The sequence below is a fragment of the Sarcophilus harrisii genome, chromosome 1, assembly GCF_902635505.1.
Source record: "Sarcophilus harrisii chromosome 1, mSarHar1.11, whole genome shotgun sequence".
NCBI lineage: Eukaryota > Metazoa > Chordata > Mammalia > Dasyuromorphia > Dasyuridae > Sarcophilus > Sarcophilus harrisii.
Window position 1 is genome coordinate 622,633,447 of NC_045426.1, and position 13,457 is coordinate 622,646,903.

The 13,457-nt window shown below is 35.0% G+C and overlaps 1 protein-coding gene across 3 annotated transcripts in view; it reads right to left on the bottom strand.

Annotated features, from left to right (window-relative positions):
• Window positions 1–675: 675 nt before the first annotated feature.
• The window catches only part of TMEM71 (transmembrane protein 71), a 37,744-nt gene continuing 24,962 nt past the window's right edge, over window positions 676–13,457 (bottom strand). For all 3 annotated transcript variants that reach the window (XM_031947213.1, XM_031947212.1, XM_031947211.1), the window contains 5 exons: window positions 11,473–11,658; window positions 6,842–6,917; window positions 5,207–5,268; window positions 5,047–5,107; window positions 676–818 (listed from right to left, as the gene is read on the bottom strand). In XM_031947213.1, the coding sequence (XP_031803073.1) occupies window position 818; window positions 5,047–5,107; window positions 5,207–5,268; window positions 6,842–6,917; window positions 11,473–11,658 (386 nt within the window). In that variant the 3' untranslated portion in view covers window positions 676–817. The remainder of the gene's footprint in view (window positions 819–5,046; window positions 5,108–5,206; window positions 5,269–6,841; window positions 6,918–11,472; window positions 11,659–13,457) is intronic.

The following is a 13,457-nucleotide window of genomic DNA, read 5'->3' on the forward strand; positions in this document are numbered from 1 at the left end:
CTCTACTTCTACATGCCATAGCCAATGAAAGGGAGTCAAGAGAAATCCCCTCCTCCATTCCTCTCTGCAAGAGTCACCTCCACAAAGTACCCCTTGTTCACAGGACTTACTATTTAAACTCCTGCAAAGATGTTGTCTCACTTTTGCTTACTCAATGAAGCTGTTGCTCTAATTCCATCAGAGAAAATTGTTCACATTATCATAAAGGGATTGAGAATTAGACAGGAAAGTGATTTACATAATCCTTTTCATTAGTTTAACAATTTTTTCTAACTTGTCCCTTTAGGGAAAAAAGACAGGGTTAGCCAAAGATCAATACTTCTTACATGCATATTTTATTGCATCCTTCTACTAGACTGTGAACTCCATAGGAACAAAATCTATGTCTTAGTTTATATTTGAATCTCTTCTTATACCTAGAATGGTATTTTGTACATAATAGTCACTTTATAAATGTTCTTGAAGTTGAAGATTATACAAGAAGTATTTTCAATCCAAAATTGAATTGTCTTCTCATTGCCTCTTCTGAGTCCAACATCTTTCCTACTTCTGGGCCCCTTTAATCTCAGTATTCAAGGTATGCACAGGAAAGGTTAAAAAATTATATTAACGGAAGCTAAGTTTTAAGAAAATAACCCCCTAATTTATTTTTCTAAACCATATTGCCAAATATAATGAATTTTAGTATTGTCCATGTTGTTGTTTCCTCTATTATTGTGGAAAAATAAGAATTAATTGTAATTCAACTGATTTCTTAACATTCAGATGTCAGAAAGTTACTCTGGAAATGCTGGGATTGTTTTCATTCTTTGGCAAATCTATATTGGAGAAGGAAAGAAAAATGAAATCTACAATTAATTCCTTTTCATCAGAAATGCAATATCAACACTGGAGATTGAAAATAATTTATATACAAAGTATGTATACTTCAAATTACAAGAAACTGAATAGACTAAACATTTAAAAAATAGTACTATTCCCTCTAAATTAAAAACTGTTTCTTCATTACTTGTCTGCTAGGCCATGCTATCAATTTTATGAAGCCTTCCCTGACCTTCCCAGTCACTAACTATCCTTCTTCCTTCAGTCCTCTAGTTTTAGGATCTGGTTTTAAAGATGTTACTAAATAGATGTTCTGAAATAATAAGATCCTAGATAAAAGGATATCAGAGACCATCTAATCTAATCTCTTCCATTTATAAGTAAGGACCCATAGATATTGTGACTTGCTCAAGATCACACAGAAAGTGTTGAATAATTAGATATGTTTCTAGTGACATGTAATCCTAGAAGTAGGGATTAAAAATAATCATTTGGTCTATCTTTCTGCTTTGATTTTATTTTAACTTCTACACTAGGGATCTTAACTTGCGCACAAGTTCAACAAATCCCAAGATTTGCTGACAAATAGAATTTATAGGTCGGGGAGATAGAAGGATTCTTGAATCAGTAGCCTAGTGGGTCAGCCAAAGCCTTTCTTTTGATCAAATTCTATCTGTATAGCTTGTTTCCAGTAACTACATTCTTGATTTGTTCATTTTGACTGTCCATCTAATATCCCAATTCCAAGTACTGGGTCTCCATCTTGCCCATCCCATGTCTGAATTTTTAGATTACACATACTACAAAACAGAAAGAAGGGTGATTGAATCATGGGGCAGGCAGGAAGCAGCTGCTGCTAATGGCCCTAAATATGGCATCAGCATCTTTTCCCTGTCCAGCATGTAACTTATAGAGAGAGATAGAGCAGGCATCTGTATTTGATATTAGCCCAGCTCTGCAGATGAATACTTTGGAAGGAAAGAAAGCCAATTTAAACTTTTGCAAGTAAAATAGTGTAGCTGAAGACTCTAGTTACCTGACATTTATGCAGTTAGGTTAAGTGACTTTTGCATTATTTCTGAGTTTCAGTTCCTGTTCTGTTTGTTTCTGGGGGAGGTTTATTTTGTTGGGCTGTGTCGAAACAGGCAGAGGTCTTAAGTATAGCAGATACCAGTGATGACCCTGCACGTAGCACTTGCATCCTTAATAACAGCTTCTGAGTCTTCCCCTCTTCTCTCTGGGATGTCTGGGTCTTTGTGCAGAAGCACTGGGATTCTCTTAGTACAAAGCCCGGTCCTCCAGTCATTCTTAGATTGATACCTTGTCTTGCTCTCCTCCCTATCTCCTTCTTCCAAGGAGTAGAGTCCTGTTTCCTGAATACCAGTTTCCATGGGTAGGTCTTAAATTATCCCTTGCTAGACATCCCTAATGCAAACCACCTGGCTCTCTGGAACTCTGCCTACGCTCACTGCCAGTTTATCTGATGTTATTTGCTAATGGGGTTTTTCCTCCTATTGAGCATCTCTCTCTGATTTCACCTGCTTCCTTATCACACTCCTGAGGGTGACTGCAGGAATTTTTCCTGAACTCTTCCCCTACCTAATGGGTTTGTCTAACTCCAGAATCATAGTTAATGAATTAATGAATGAACTAATAGAATCTGGCTCATCCCACCAATGACTAAGTCCTGATTCTGATACCCAACTGTTGGCTCTCAAAGTAGACAAAACCCTGTTGGACAAGTTCATTAAACAGTTATCGAAGCCGAATACACATATTTAATCATGAGTGGATCCCCAGGTAAATTTTCTTTTACAATATTAGGAGGACTGTGAATCATGAACCTTTAAAAGGTACTTCCTCCTTGACTTCTCTTTTTAACTCCCTTTTAAGTATTAACTTCCCTTATTAGAATGCAAGCTCTTTAAGGACAGCTGTTTTTTTCTTTTTTCTTTTATTTGTATCCTTAGCACTTAGCATAGTACTTGGTACACAGTAAATGCTAAATAAATGCTCATTTTCTGCTCATCATCTGTTATCTCCATGCCTTTGTATTGCCTATTTCCTAGGTCTGATATATTTTCCTTTCTGATCTCTACCTCTTAAGCTTCCTTGGCTTTTAAAAGATTCATCCCAAGACCTACCTTCTGTATGAAGCTTTTCCCAGTTCTCTCTACTGTTAGTGCCTTCCTGTTGAGATTTCCATCTATTTGGTATATATCTTATATATATATACCTAGTAATTTATGTCTCCTTCATTACAATGTGTACTCCTTAATGGAAAGGACTGCCATCTTTGTTTTTCTTTGTATTCCCAGTGCTTAATTATAGTGTCTAGCATGTAATATATACTTAATAAATAATGTTCACTGATTTGCCTGTAGTTAATACACTACTAAGTATTAGGGGCAGGGTTTGAAACCAGGTCTTCCTGACAATTATTAACGAAATTTGGTGATTTAAAAAATAACTGAATTTCTTCAGATAAAGTCCAGTATTATCCACTTATTTTTTGATGCTTAGGTATATACTTTTAAAGAATAAAATGCATTTCCTGCGGTTATACTCTGTTTAAAATTCTATGAATATCTTCAAATCTCTCTTTGTACTGATACTTCATAATGTTCTGTTATTTGCTAAAGAAAATGCTGGAGTAAGAGTCAGGAACGTTTCAGCTGGAATCCTGCCTCAGATATATACTATGTGACCTAGGACAAGCCACATAATCACTGTGGTTTTCACTGTCCTTATGTATGAAATAAGGGAATTGGATCAATGCCCTCCAAGTCCTTTTCAGCTTGAGATCAATAATCCTATGACTTTATGATCCCAAAGTAGGTTGTTTTTTGGAGTTGCTGTTTCCAAAAAAAAAAGAAAGAAAGAAAAGAAAAAAACTGAATCATCCTGTGGCCAACTGGATCTTGAGCCTCATTGAGTTTAGGCTGGTCCTTGAAAAATAAACAGGCTATCCCTAGGCCTATTCTCTAAACTTTTCCAATTTGTACAGTCTCCCAGAGCTTGTAGTCTACTGGCACAGCCTTCCAAGAAACATAAAAGTTAAGAGTAGAGGAGAATTGTTAAATAAGTCTGAAATGTCAGAAAAAAACATACTCGTAACTAGAATTCTTTCACTACACTAGAGGAATAGTAATTGTTTGTTGTCTAATCAGCTCTAAGGCCCAGACCTTGTAATTTGAGGTATTAGTGAAATCACATAACACATAAGATTACAATTTTTTTAAGCCATTAATCAGGTAATAAGCATTTCTTACTATGCTTCAGGCACTCTTCTCAGTGCTAAGGATACTATGAAGATGTAGTAACCCTCCCTGCCTTTGAGTACCTAAACCAGATATTTTCTTTTTTTTTCTTATTAAACATGTACATTCATTTCCTTTCCTTTTTTCCCTATGGATCATGTTGGGAGAGAGAAATTAGAATAAAAGGGAAAAATTAGGAGGGGGAAAAACAAAAGGAAAAGAAAAAAAAAAGTGAACATAGCATGTGTTGATTTACATTTTGTCTCTCTCTGAATGTGGATGTTCTCCATTCAAAGTTTATTGGGTTTGCTTTATATCACTGAATTATTAAGAAGAATCACGTCTGTCACAGTTGATTATTGTACAGTCTTGCTGTGTGCAATGTATTCCTGGCTCTACTTGTTTCATTCAGCCTCAGTTCATGTAAATCTTCCCAGGCCTTTCTAAAATCAGCTTGTTCATTAATTTTTTTATAGAACAATAATATTCCCTTACTTTCATATACTATAACTTATTCAGCCATTCCTTAATTGATGGGCATCTACACATTTTCCAATTCTTTGCTGCCACCAAAAAAGAGCTGCTACAAATATTTTTTGCACATGTGGGGTCCTTTCCCTTCTTTTATGATTTCTTAGGAACCCAGTACCCTTTGAGCATAGTTCCAAATTATTCTCCAGAACGTAAACCAAACATTTTCAAGCCTTTGGTCAGATGCTGGGTTGTTTTGTCTTTGAGAAATGCTTCCTTAATGGGTTTTCATTTAAGATTTAGAAAGCAGACTTACAGCCATCATCCATCATGACAACAGCAAACCTAGTCATTCAGAAGGGAATTTGAACCATGTCTCTTTATTGCTATTTGTGACACAGCCTAATCAAGTCTTAAAATTGCTTCCTAGTTATCAGATTTAGGTGAACTCACTCTGTACTAAGATGAAAAAATTTATACCCCACTTACTTACCATGCTTGGTCACTAGTTTTGAAAGCACTGGAAGGGCTAAGACGCAGAGACTTGACAAGATCTTGGGTGAAAAATAGAGATTATTTTAAAATTTTCATTATGACCCAAATTTGATTATATCAAGAAGATCAGACTAGCTCTTAGGAGCAGAGGTACTTACAAATTATGATGAACATCAGTGAAAATGTCAAAAGGGCAATGAATGAGTCTTCTAGAGAGCATCTTTAAAAACAATGACAACAAAAATACTTGTCATATTTAAGAATATAATGGGATGGTTTCCAATGGAAACAAAACATTCTTCTAATACTTGGTAATAAACTTTAAAGGAAGTAATTTATCATGTAATGATTAACAAAACATTAATTTAAAACTCATCAAAAAATTAAGGTTAAATTTTTCTAAATGTGTCGTTAGCCTGAATTCATAAGCTAGATAAATAGTACAGTGGATAAAGTGCCAGACTTAACCTTGTCTCAGATATTTATTAGCTCTGTGATACTGGACAAGTCACTTAAGATCTTTTAGCCTCAGTTTTCTCTTCTATAACATGTTAGGGTTAAACATTAATTCTAAGGTCTTCAAATCTCTGATCCTATGAAAAGACTAAATTATAGAACATATTAATGTTAAGCTATGTAGGTAATGAAGTCAATAAAGTGCTGGACTCTCAGGATTCAGGAAGATGAATTCAAATCCTGCCCTGAAGTCAGGAGGACCTGAGTTCAAATCTGGCCTCAGACACTTAACACTTCCCATCTGTGTGATCTTGGGCAAGTGACTTAATCCTGATTGCCTCAGCCAAAAAAAAAAAAAAAGAAAGAAAGAAAGAAAAAGAAAGAAAATTAAGGCTCTTGCCTACACAGAAGACATCATACCAACATGGTATCAGTAGCCTCAAGTCAGTAAATGTAAAAGGCACAATACCGAAAATGAAGGACTAGATCACCACAGTGGGAACATAGATTTAGGGGGGCATTAAATCCTGAAATTTCCTGCTTTTTAAATATTCACTAAGGTCTATAATTCTGAAATAACCCTTAATACCCTGAAAGAGAACATGGGCAACTAGCAACATTTTCTCTAGCGTTGGTTCAATTACCTCCAAGATCCAGATAGACAGACTCACTGTGCCTTCTCCATATATCTCAGTAGCAACAACTAGATTACAGGGGTAGTTTTGTTCTTTTCAGGTACATCAAGCTCAAAATACTTGGTCTGAATTCTTAACTGAGTTAGTTAGCAGCACTATGGATCTGACAGTCCTATTAGAACCATGGACAGCACCAAAGTAATTTCCACTGACTATCTTTGAGGTTTATGGAGCAGAGAAATTAAATAATAGCTAGTGGGAGCTTTCTATAATTAAGAATTTGCCAAGACAGCAGCTGAGAGCTCCAGGTATGCTAATATACAACATGGAGCCTGAAAACAAATTATCTTCAGCCTATAGATATAATACTCCTTCATCTGAATCCCCAAACAGCCTCACAACCTAGGAACGGTCCCACCAAGTCCAATAAGGAAGCTCTGCTTTTTGCTGATTACAATAAGCCCAGGGATTTGTTAAACTAGGATAGAGGTTCCTCCAGAGCAATGACTCTGGGACTGTCAAGTACTACTGAGTTTCTGATCCATTTTTCTAAGGAAGTCTGTTCTTGTTATGTCTGATTTGTCAATAAGTTGCAGCCAGGAATGGACAAGAACAGATGGCTAAAGTCACGCCTCGATACATTATTTAAATATCATAGAGTAATCACTTATTAAATACCAACAAAATTAAAATTGTAATTACCTTGTACATGCTGAAATGATTAAGCATATTGCAAATCCAACTACTGGAAAAAGGACATCTTGAAATGTACTGGACTCTAATAGAAAAAGAGGGGAAAAAAGAATTGAGAAGCATTGCTCATTATTAAATTGTACTAAAGCTATTAAAATAAATTATAACTGATTAAATAAAAGTAATTTAATAATAATTAAATAACAATAAATGTTTGTTATTAAATATATTGACCTATACTATTCCTTCTCCCAATTTTAAACTTCCTCTGGAAATATTATTTGCAAATATCTCATTTGTACTCTGAACACATTCTTTGCTTTGCCCTTTCCTTGTCTTTGTTCACACTCTTTCCTATGCATGGAATGCAATCTCACTTTCCCTTTTCCTACTGAAGTCATACTTAGAATTTTAATCCCAAATTAAATGCTATTTCCTCCCTCAGGCTTACCCTGATATTCCTGCTTAGTAATTATCTTCCCCCTCAAACCTCCTCACACAGCACTTTGTTCTGAATCTCTCTAATGCTATCATCATGAAACAGTATTTCAGAGAAGCACAGCATTTTAAATTTGTAAGGGACCTCAGGGTCCATTTTACCTAACCCATAGGTAGAAAGAATCCTCATTAGAACATACTTGACAAACAGTCAAGCAGCCTTTGCTTGGAGACTTTCAATGAGGGGGAACTCCATTCATTCCCACCTCTGTTTTTGCTTTTCCCCACTACTAGACAGTGAAATTTAGAAGGAAAGGAAGGATGTCTTATCTAAATGCAATAACATTCCATACCACCTAGGACAGTGAAGGGAATATAGTATACTGTTAATGCTTGTTGGTGAAGCAGAATTAAGACACATAAATAAAAAAATAAACCTTTGAAGTACAGTCCTTTGCTTTGGGAACTCTATCACAAACTAGTTCTCTACAACATGGCAAAATGAATGATTTTCCTTGAAGAATTTATAGCTTTTGGTTTTTTAAAATATGGTTTCTATTTTGAAGAACTTCACTGAGTGTCAATAAATCAATTTTGTGCTTCACAGAATTTTTTACTTAAGTAAATCCAAAGAATTTTAGAAGTATCAACTTAATCATCTTTAATATCCTAAGTGACCAGAGTTCTATGCAAAGAAGTTTTTGAAATAATTACAGATTACATAAAAATATAATTGGCAGAAGTCTAAAAATCTAGTGGTAGTCATTGTTCAGTCATTTTAGTCATGTTTAACCCTTTTTGACCCTATTTTGCATTTACTTGGCAAAAATACTGGAATGGTTTGCTATTTCCTTCTCCATTAGATCCAGTGAATCTCTTTTTGCAGGCAATCAGAGGTTGTGTCTTTCTAACTCCCAGCCCAGTGCTTTAAATAGTAACTCCTAGGCTGCTCCATCAGAGATGGTACAACAATCTCCAAATATTTTTGTATGGTTGTAGCCCTGGGAAAAGCAGAATTTGTGGTATTGATGGCATGATGTTTTATACTGGCTGCCTTTTTAAAGCTGATTCATTTCATGAGAAAGAATAGGCTTTAAGACACAAGAAGGAAGATTTTCATAAGAATATTTATAATAATGGGCAGGGAGGTGGTAGAACACTGGGATTAGAACACTGGGATAAAGATTCATCTTTAAGAGTTCAAATCTAGCCTCAGACATTTATGAGCTATGTAAGTCTTTGAAAATAACTTAACCTTGTTTGTCTCAGTTTCCTCTTCTGTAAAATGAGCTGGAGAAGCAAAGAACAAAACACTCCAGTATCTTTGCCAAGAAAACTCCAAATGGGGTTGTGGAGAATTGGACATGACTAAAAAATGACTTAAGAACACTTATAATAATATTTTGTTTGGATTGAATTGTAACTCAGATGCATTCTATCCTCGTTTTGTAAGATGAGGAAAATAGGTCAGAATGGGGGAAGTCATTTGCCTGAAATGACAGACATAAGAGGAGGTGAACAGTCAGTCAGGAAAGTGTCAGTGCAGAACATTTTTTCCTTGAGTGGCATTTTTCAGCACTAAAGGAGATTGTAACTTCATCTTCTGTGAGTCTTTAAGGAAATATCCAACCTTTAAAGGGACTGCAAATTATGATAACACATCAGATTTTCATTGCTCAAGTACAAAATGGTCCTCTGTGATCGAGCACCAATTTGGCAGCTATGTGGGAAATAAAGTGATTATAGCACATTTCAGCATGAGAACACTTTTAATAAGATAGACAGGCAGACAGACAGACACACATACACTGATGATATCTAAATGAAGATGGGCCTGATGAGAGAGGGAAGGAGATAAATGAAACTACAAAAGCTCCTTAACTTATAAATACATTGTGTTTTTAAAAATTATGTCAATCATTTGGAACTTTAATACATTTCCCCATAAAACAGGATGAGGAATGATAGATTCCTAGGTAACCTCAGAAAACTTATTAACACATAAAGGGGCTGAATTCCACTGGCTTCCTCTTGTTTCTAGGATCAAGTACTAACTCTGTTTGGCATTTCAAACTCTTCATAACTACTCCCTAACCTACTTTATCAGCTTTCTTATATATGATTCTTTTTCATACACTATATAGTATACAGATTGATCTTATAATTGTTCTTCACATATGACATTCTATTTCCCATCTTCATGCCTTTTCATAAGCCAATGTCTAGAAGGGACATCATCCTAACTTCCATCTCAGAATTTATAGTTTCCTGAAAATCATAATTCAAATGCTAAGGGCCCTTTTTATATGAAGCTTTTCTTGATGTTCTTGCCTTCAGATTCTTCCTTCCTGAAAATTACTTTTGTATTTGCTCAAAGGCATGCATGTTATTTTCCCCAATAAAATGTTAGCTCCTTGAGAACAGACTTTAGAATATTTATCTATTTTCAACTCTTAGCACATAGCAGGGGCTTGCTAAACTTTATTGATTTGATTGATTGAGAGGTGAAATTTGAGTGATGATAAGACTTTTGAGAGTTCCAAAGAAGACACCATCTAGACTACTCATGTATAAGACCAGCTCTTATAATAAGCTTATATTCTATTATGTAAATAAAAGTTGTTATTTCCAGACTGGTAGGTTTTAGGAATTAGAACAGTGCAATAGAAAGATCATTGACCAAGAAGTCAAGCGACTTGAGCTCAATGCCCAGCTCTATCAATAACTCATCATATCACCCCAGGTCATATGTAATTATCCTCTCTGAGCCTTACTTCACTCCTCTGTAAAAATAAAAAGATTGAAGAAAAGGTCATGTTATTTAAAAAAATCAGAAAGGAATGAAAGGGAGGTAGCTTTCAAATCTATGATTGAAGGGGAAAATCATCACTAAGTAAGAGATAGAGAGACAATGGGGGGAAAATAGTTTTACAATTTTGTTATAAAATTAAAAAAATTTTTCTTATAAGATGTTTCACATCTTATTCATTTTTTATAATGTTTTGTTATTTCTTGGTCTCTCATAGCTTCATTGGTTTCCCCTTACCCAATTCTAATTTTCAAAGAGTTATTTTCATCTTTGAGACTCTGTATTTCAGAGAGCAGCTAAGTGGTGTAGTAGATAGAGCACCAGCCCTGAAGTCAGGAGGACTTGAGTTCAAATTTGATCTCAGACACTTAACACTTCCTAGATGTGTGACCCTATCATTTAACCCCAATTGCCTCAGGGGAGAGAGAGAGGGAGAGAGGGACTGTATCTCCTTTTTTGGTTGGTTAACTTTTTTTTTTTCATAATCTTGTTTTTCTAAATTTTTTTTCACTTTTTCTTCAGTGAATTTGATTTTAAAATTCTTTTTTGAGTTCTATAAATTCTCTCTGGGCAGGGAGCCATTTCACAAAAAAAAATTTTTTTCAAAAGAAAATCCTAACAGGTAAGTGCCATAAGTAGGTAAGAAAGGTTATAAATAGTTTTCAAGGAAAAATTACAAACTCTTGCTAGCCACTGAAAAAAGTGTTTCAAATCACAACTTGTGAAAAGATGTATAAAATAAAAACAATTTTTAAGTTTAATTTCATAAGAATCAAATTGTTTAAAAATATAAAAACAGAAGTAATCAATGTAAGGGGGTGGGGTTGTGATAAAACACATAGTGTACTGTAATGATAAATGTTCTAAACACTTTGGAATTACACAAGACTTCACTAAATTGTTCATAGTCTTCGAACTAATAATCCTATAACTCTCTCCTTCTCTGATGATGTGTGAGTACATATCAGGGATATTTGGAGGAAGAATTCCTCAGAAGTAAAACATTTGTATATCACTTATTATGTGTCAAACTCTTCACAATTATTTCATTTCAATTACATTCATTCAATTACAATCTTTACAATTATTTCATTTGATCTTTACAATAATTCTGAGAGGTAAATGATGAAGGAAACTGAGGCAAATAAATATTAACCAATTTGGTCCAAGGGATACACAGCTAATAGATGAAGGTGGATTTGGATTTAGAGGAAACCGAAGCAAATAAATATTAACCAACTTGGTCCAAGGGATACACAGCTAATAGATGAAGGTGGATTTGGATTTAGGTTTTCCTAGGCACTCTATTCAAGGCACCCCTTAGTTTTCCCTAGGAGGGTAGACTAATACAAACTAAAATTCGATACTTTGGAGAAATGACTTTTTGACTCACGTGAATGATGTAAAATTCCCTCCTGGAAATGTTCTGGAATAATCAGTTGAGACTGAGAAGGCACAGCACACAGATTCTCTTTAGAATGCTGAAGGACTACATTGATGGATGATGAGATCTCAGAAGAATCTGGAGTTTGTTTGTCTGACAACCATGATTGGGGTGAGGAAGAAAATTCAGAATGACCTGTTGGAAAAACAAAGTCCTGGTTGTGTGTGTTCCCACATGTGTACATACACTCAATTCAGTATCATATAGCACTTTGAGGAATGGAACTATAGTGAAACCAAACCAACAAGAAAGGGGGCTGAAATTCCCAAAGGATTGATATTCACTATTATGACAGCGAACAAAAACACTCAAAAAAGGTTTCTAGGGCTCTTACCCAACCTTAGGAAGGGATCAATTCTATCCCCAACATCTTTATCCAGAAGTGAGGTTAAAATGAATTCCATGGAAAGAAAAGAAATGACAAATACATCAGAGTAAGAGTTGAATGAAAGGGAAAGGACAGTCTCACACTATTGCTTTGGTGATAGTGTAAAGGATTAAAGGGAGGAATAAATGTATAAAAAGTCCAAAGTTTACAGCACCAATTTCCTCCCCTTGTTCCACAGTAAGTTACTGTCCAACCATTAGGATAGGAAGGGTTAGAGGACTGTTGTCCCCATATATGATGCTTAGAGAAATTTTTCTTCTAGACACCATACCTGTAAACATACTCCAGTCTCTCTGAACCAAAAAAAAAAGCCTTCCCATAATTTACAATCCATCTAATTACTCATTTCTCTATTTCCATATTCATGGTTAAATTTCCAGAAAAGATTTTCTGTGTCCAGTGTAACTACTTTCCCACCATTATCACCTTAGTTCCATGAAATTGGACCTCCATCCCCATTATATTGCTGAAATGGCCCTCTGAAAAGTGACCGAAGGTTGGCCACCACTTACTAAAGTGGGTAGGAGGGAAACCATTTGTGTAAGATCATGGAACTAGGGTATATCAGAGTTGGATTTCAAACCCAGTTTCTCTCACCCCTGATCTAATGTTCTTTCCCTTATACATGTCAGTGGCCAATTTTATGAAGACTAACGTTCTCAACTATGTGAGTCCTTCATTTGGTGTGCTAGAAAAAGTAATTTTACTTAATTTTGAGATAGAATGGAAAGTATTTTTTTAAGAATCATCATGGTGTTATTACAACTAAGTGATTTAAATATTGATATGTTCTAAAACATTTCTTGAATCTCAGAAGTGGAAGAGAACTCAGAGAGCATCTCATCCAAGCATACCTCTTGTCTACATCACAAATAAGTGACTATCTAGCTTCTTGAAGACCTCCAATAATAGAACTTGCTTTCTGGATGACCATTTTTCAAGGTATAATTATGGTAAGGATTCCTTTCTTGTATAGATAGCTGTTAAGACCCCTTTTGACTCTAAAGTTATATGATTCTAGGATCTTTCTGAGTCAGTTCATCCTATTTTTAAGAGCTCTACATGTTGAAGAATTTGTCTTCATATTAAGCCAAAATCTTCCTTTTTGTAGACATCCACTGTGGCCAAGCAGAAAACCTCCAATCATGCAGCTTAGTGGTACAATAGCTAGAGCTCTGGGGTAAATCAGGAAGACCAGAATTCAAATCCAGCCACAGATACTAACTTTGGCAAGTAATTTAACCTTTGACTGACCCTAATTCCTCAGCTGTAAAAAATAAAAACAAAAAACAATAACAACCCTTACTTTGCAGGGTTGTTGTGAAGATCAAATGAAATGTTTGTAAAGCACTTAGCAGTGTCAGACACATAGTGGGTGCTACATAAAAGTTTATTCCTTTTTCCTTCCCTTCTTTCTTGTAAATATTTCCACTCACTATATACAACATGATTAGTGGGTATCTCATACCAAGTGGTTTGTCTTATTCTCTTTTATCACTGAAAAATAAAATTCATTATTATTTATATATTATATATATAAATATAT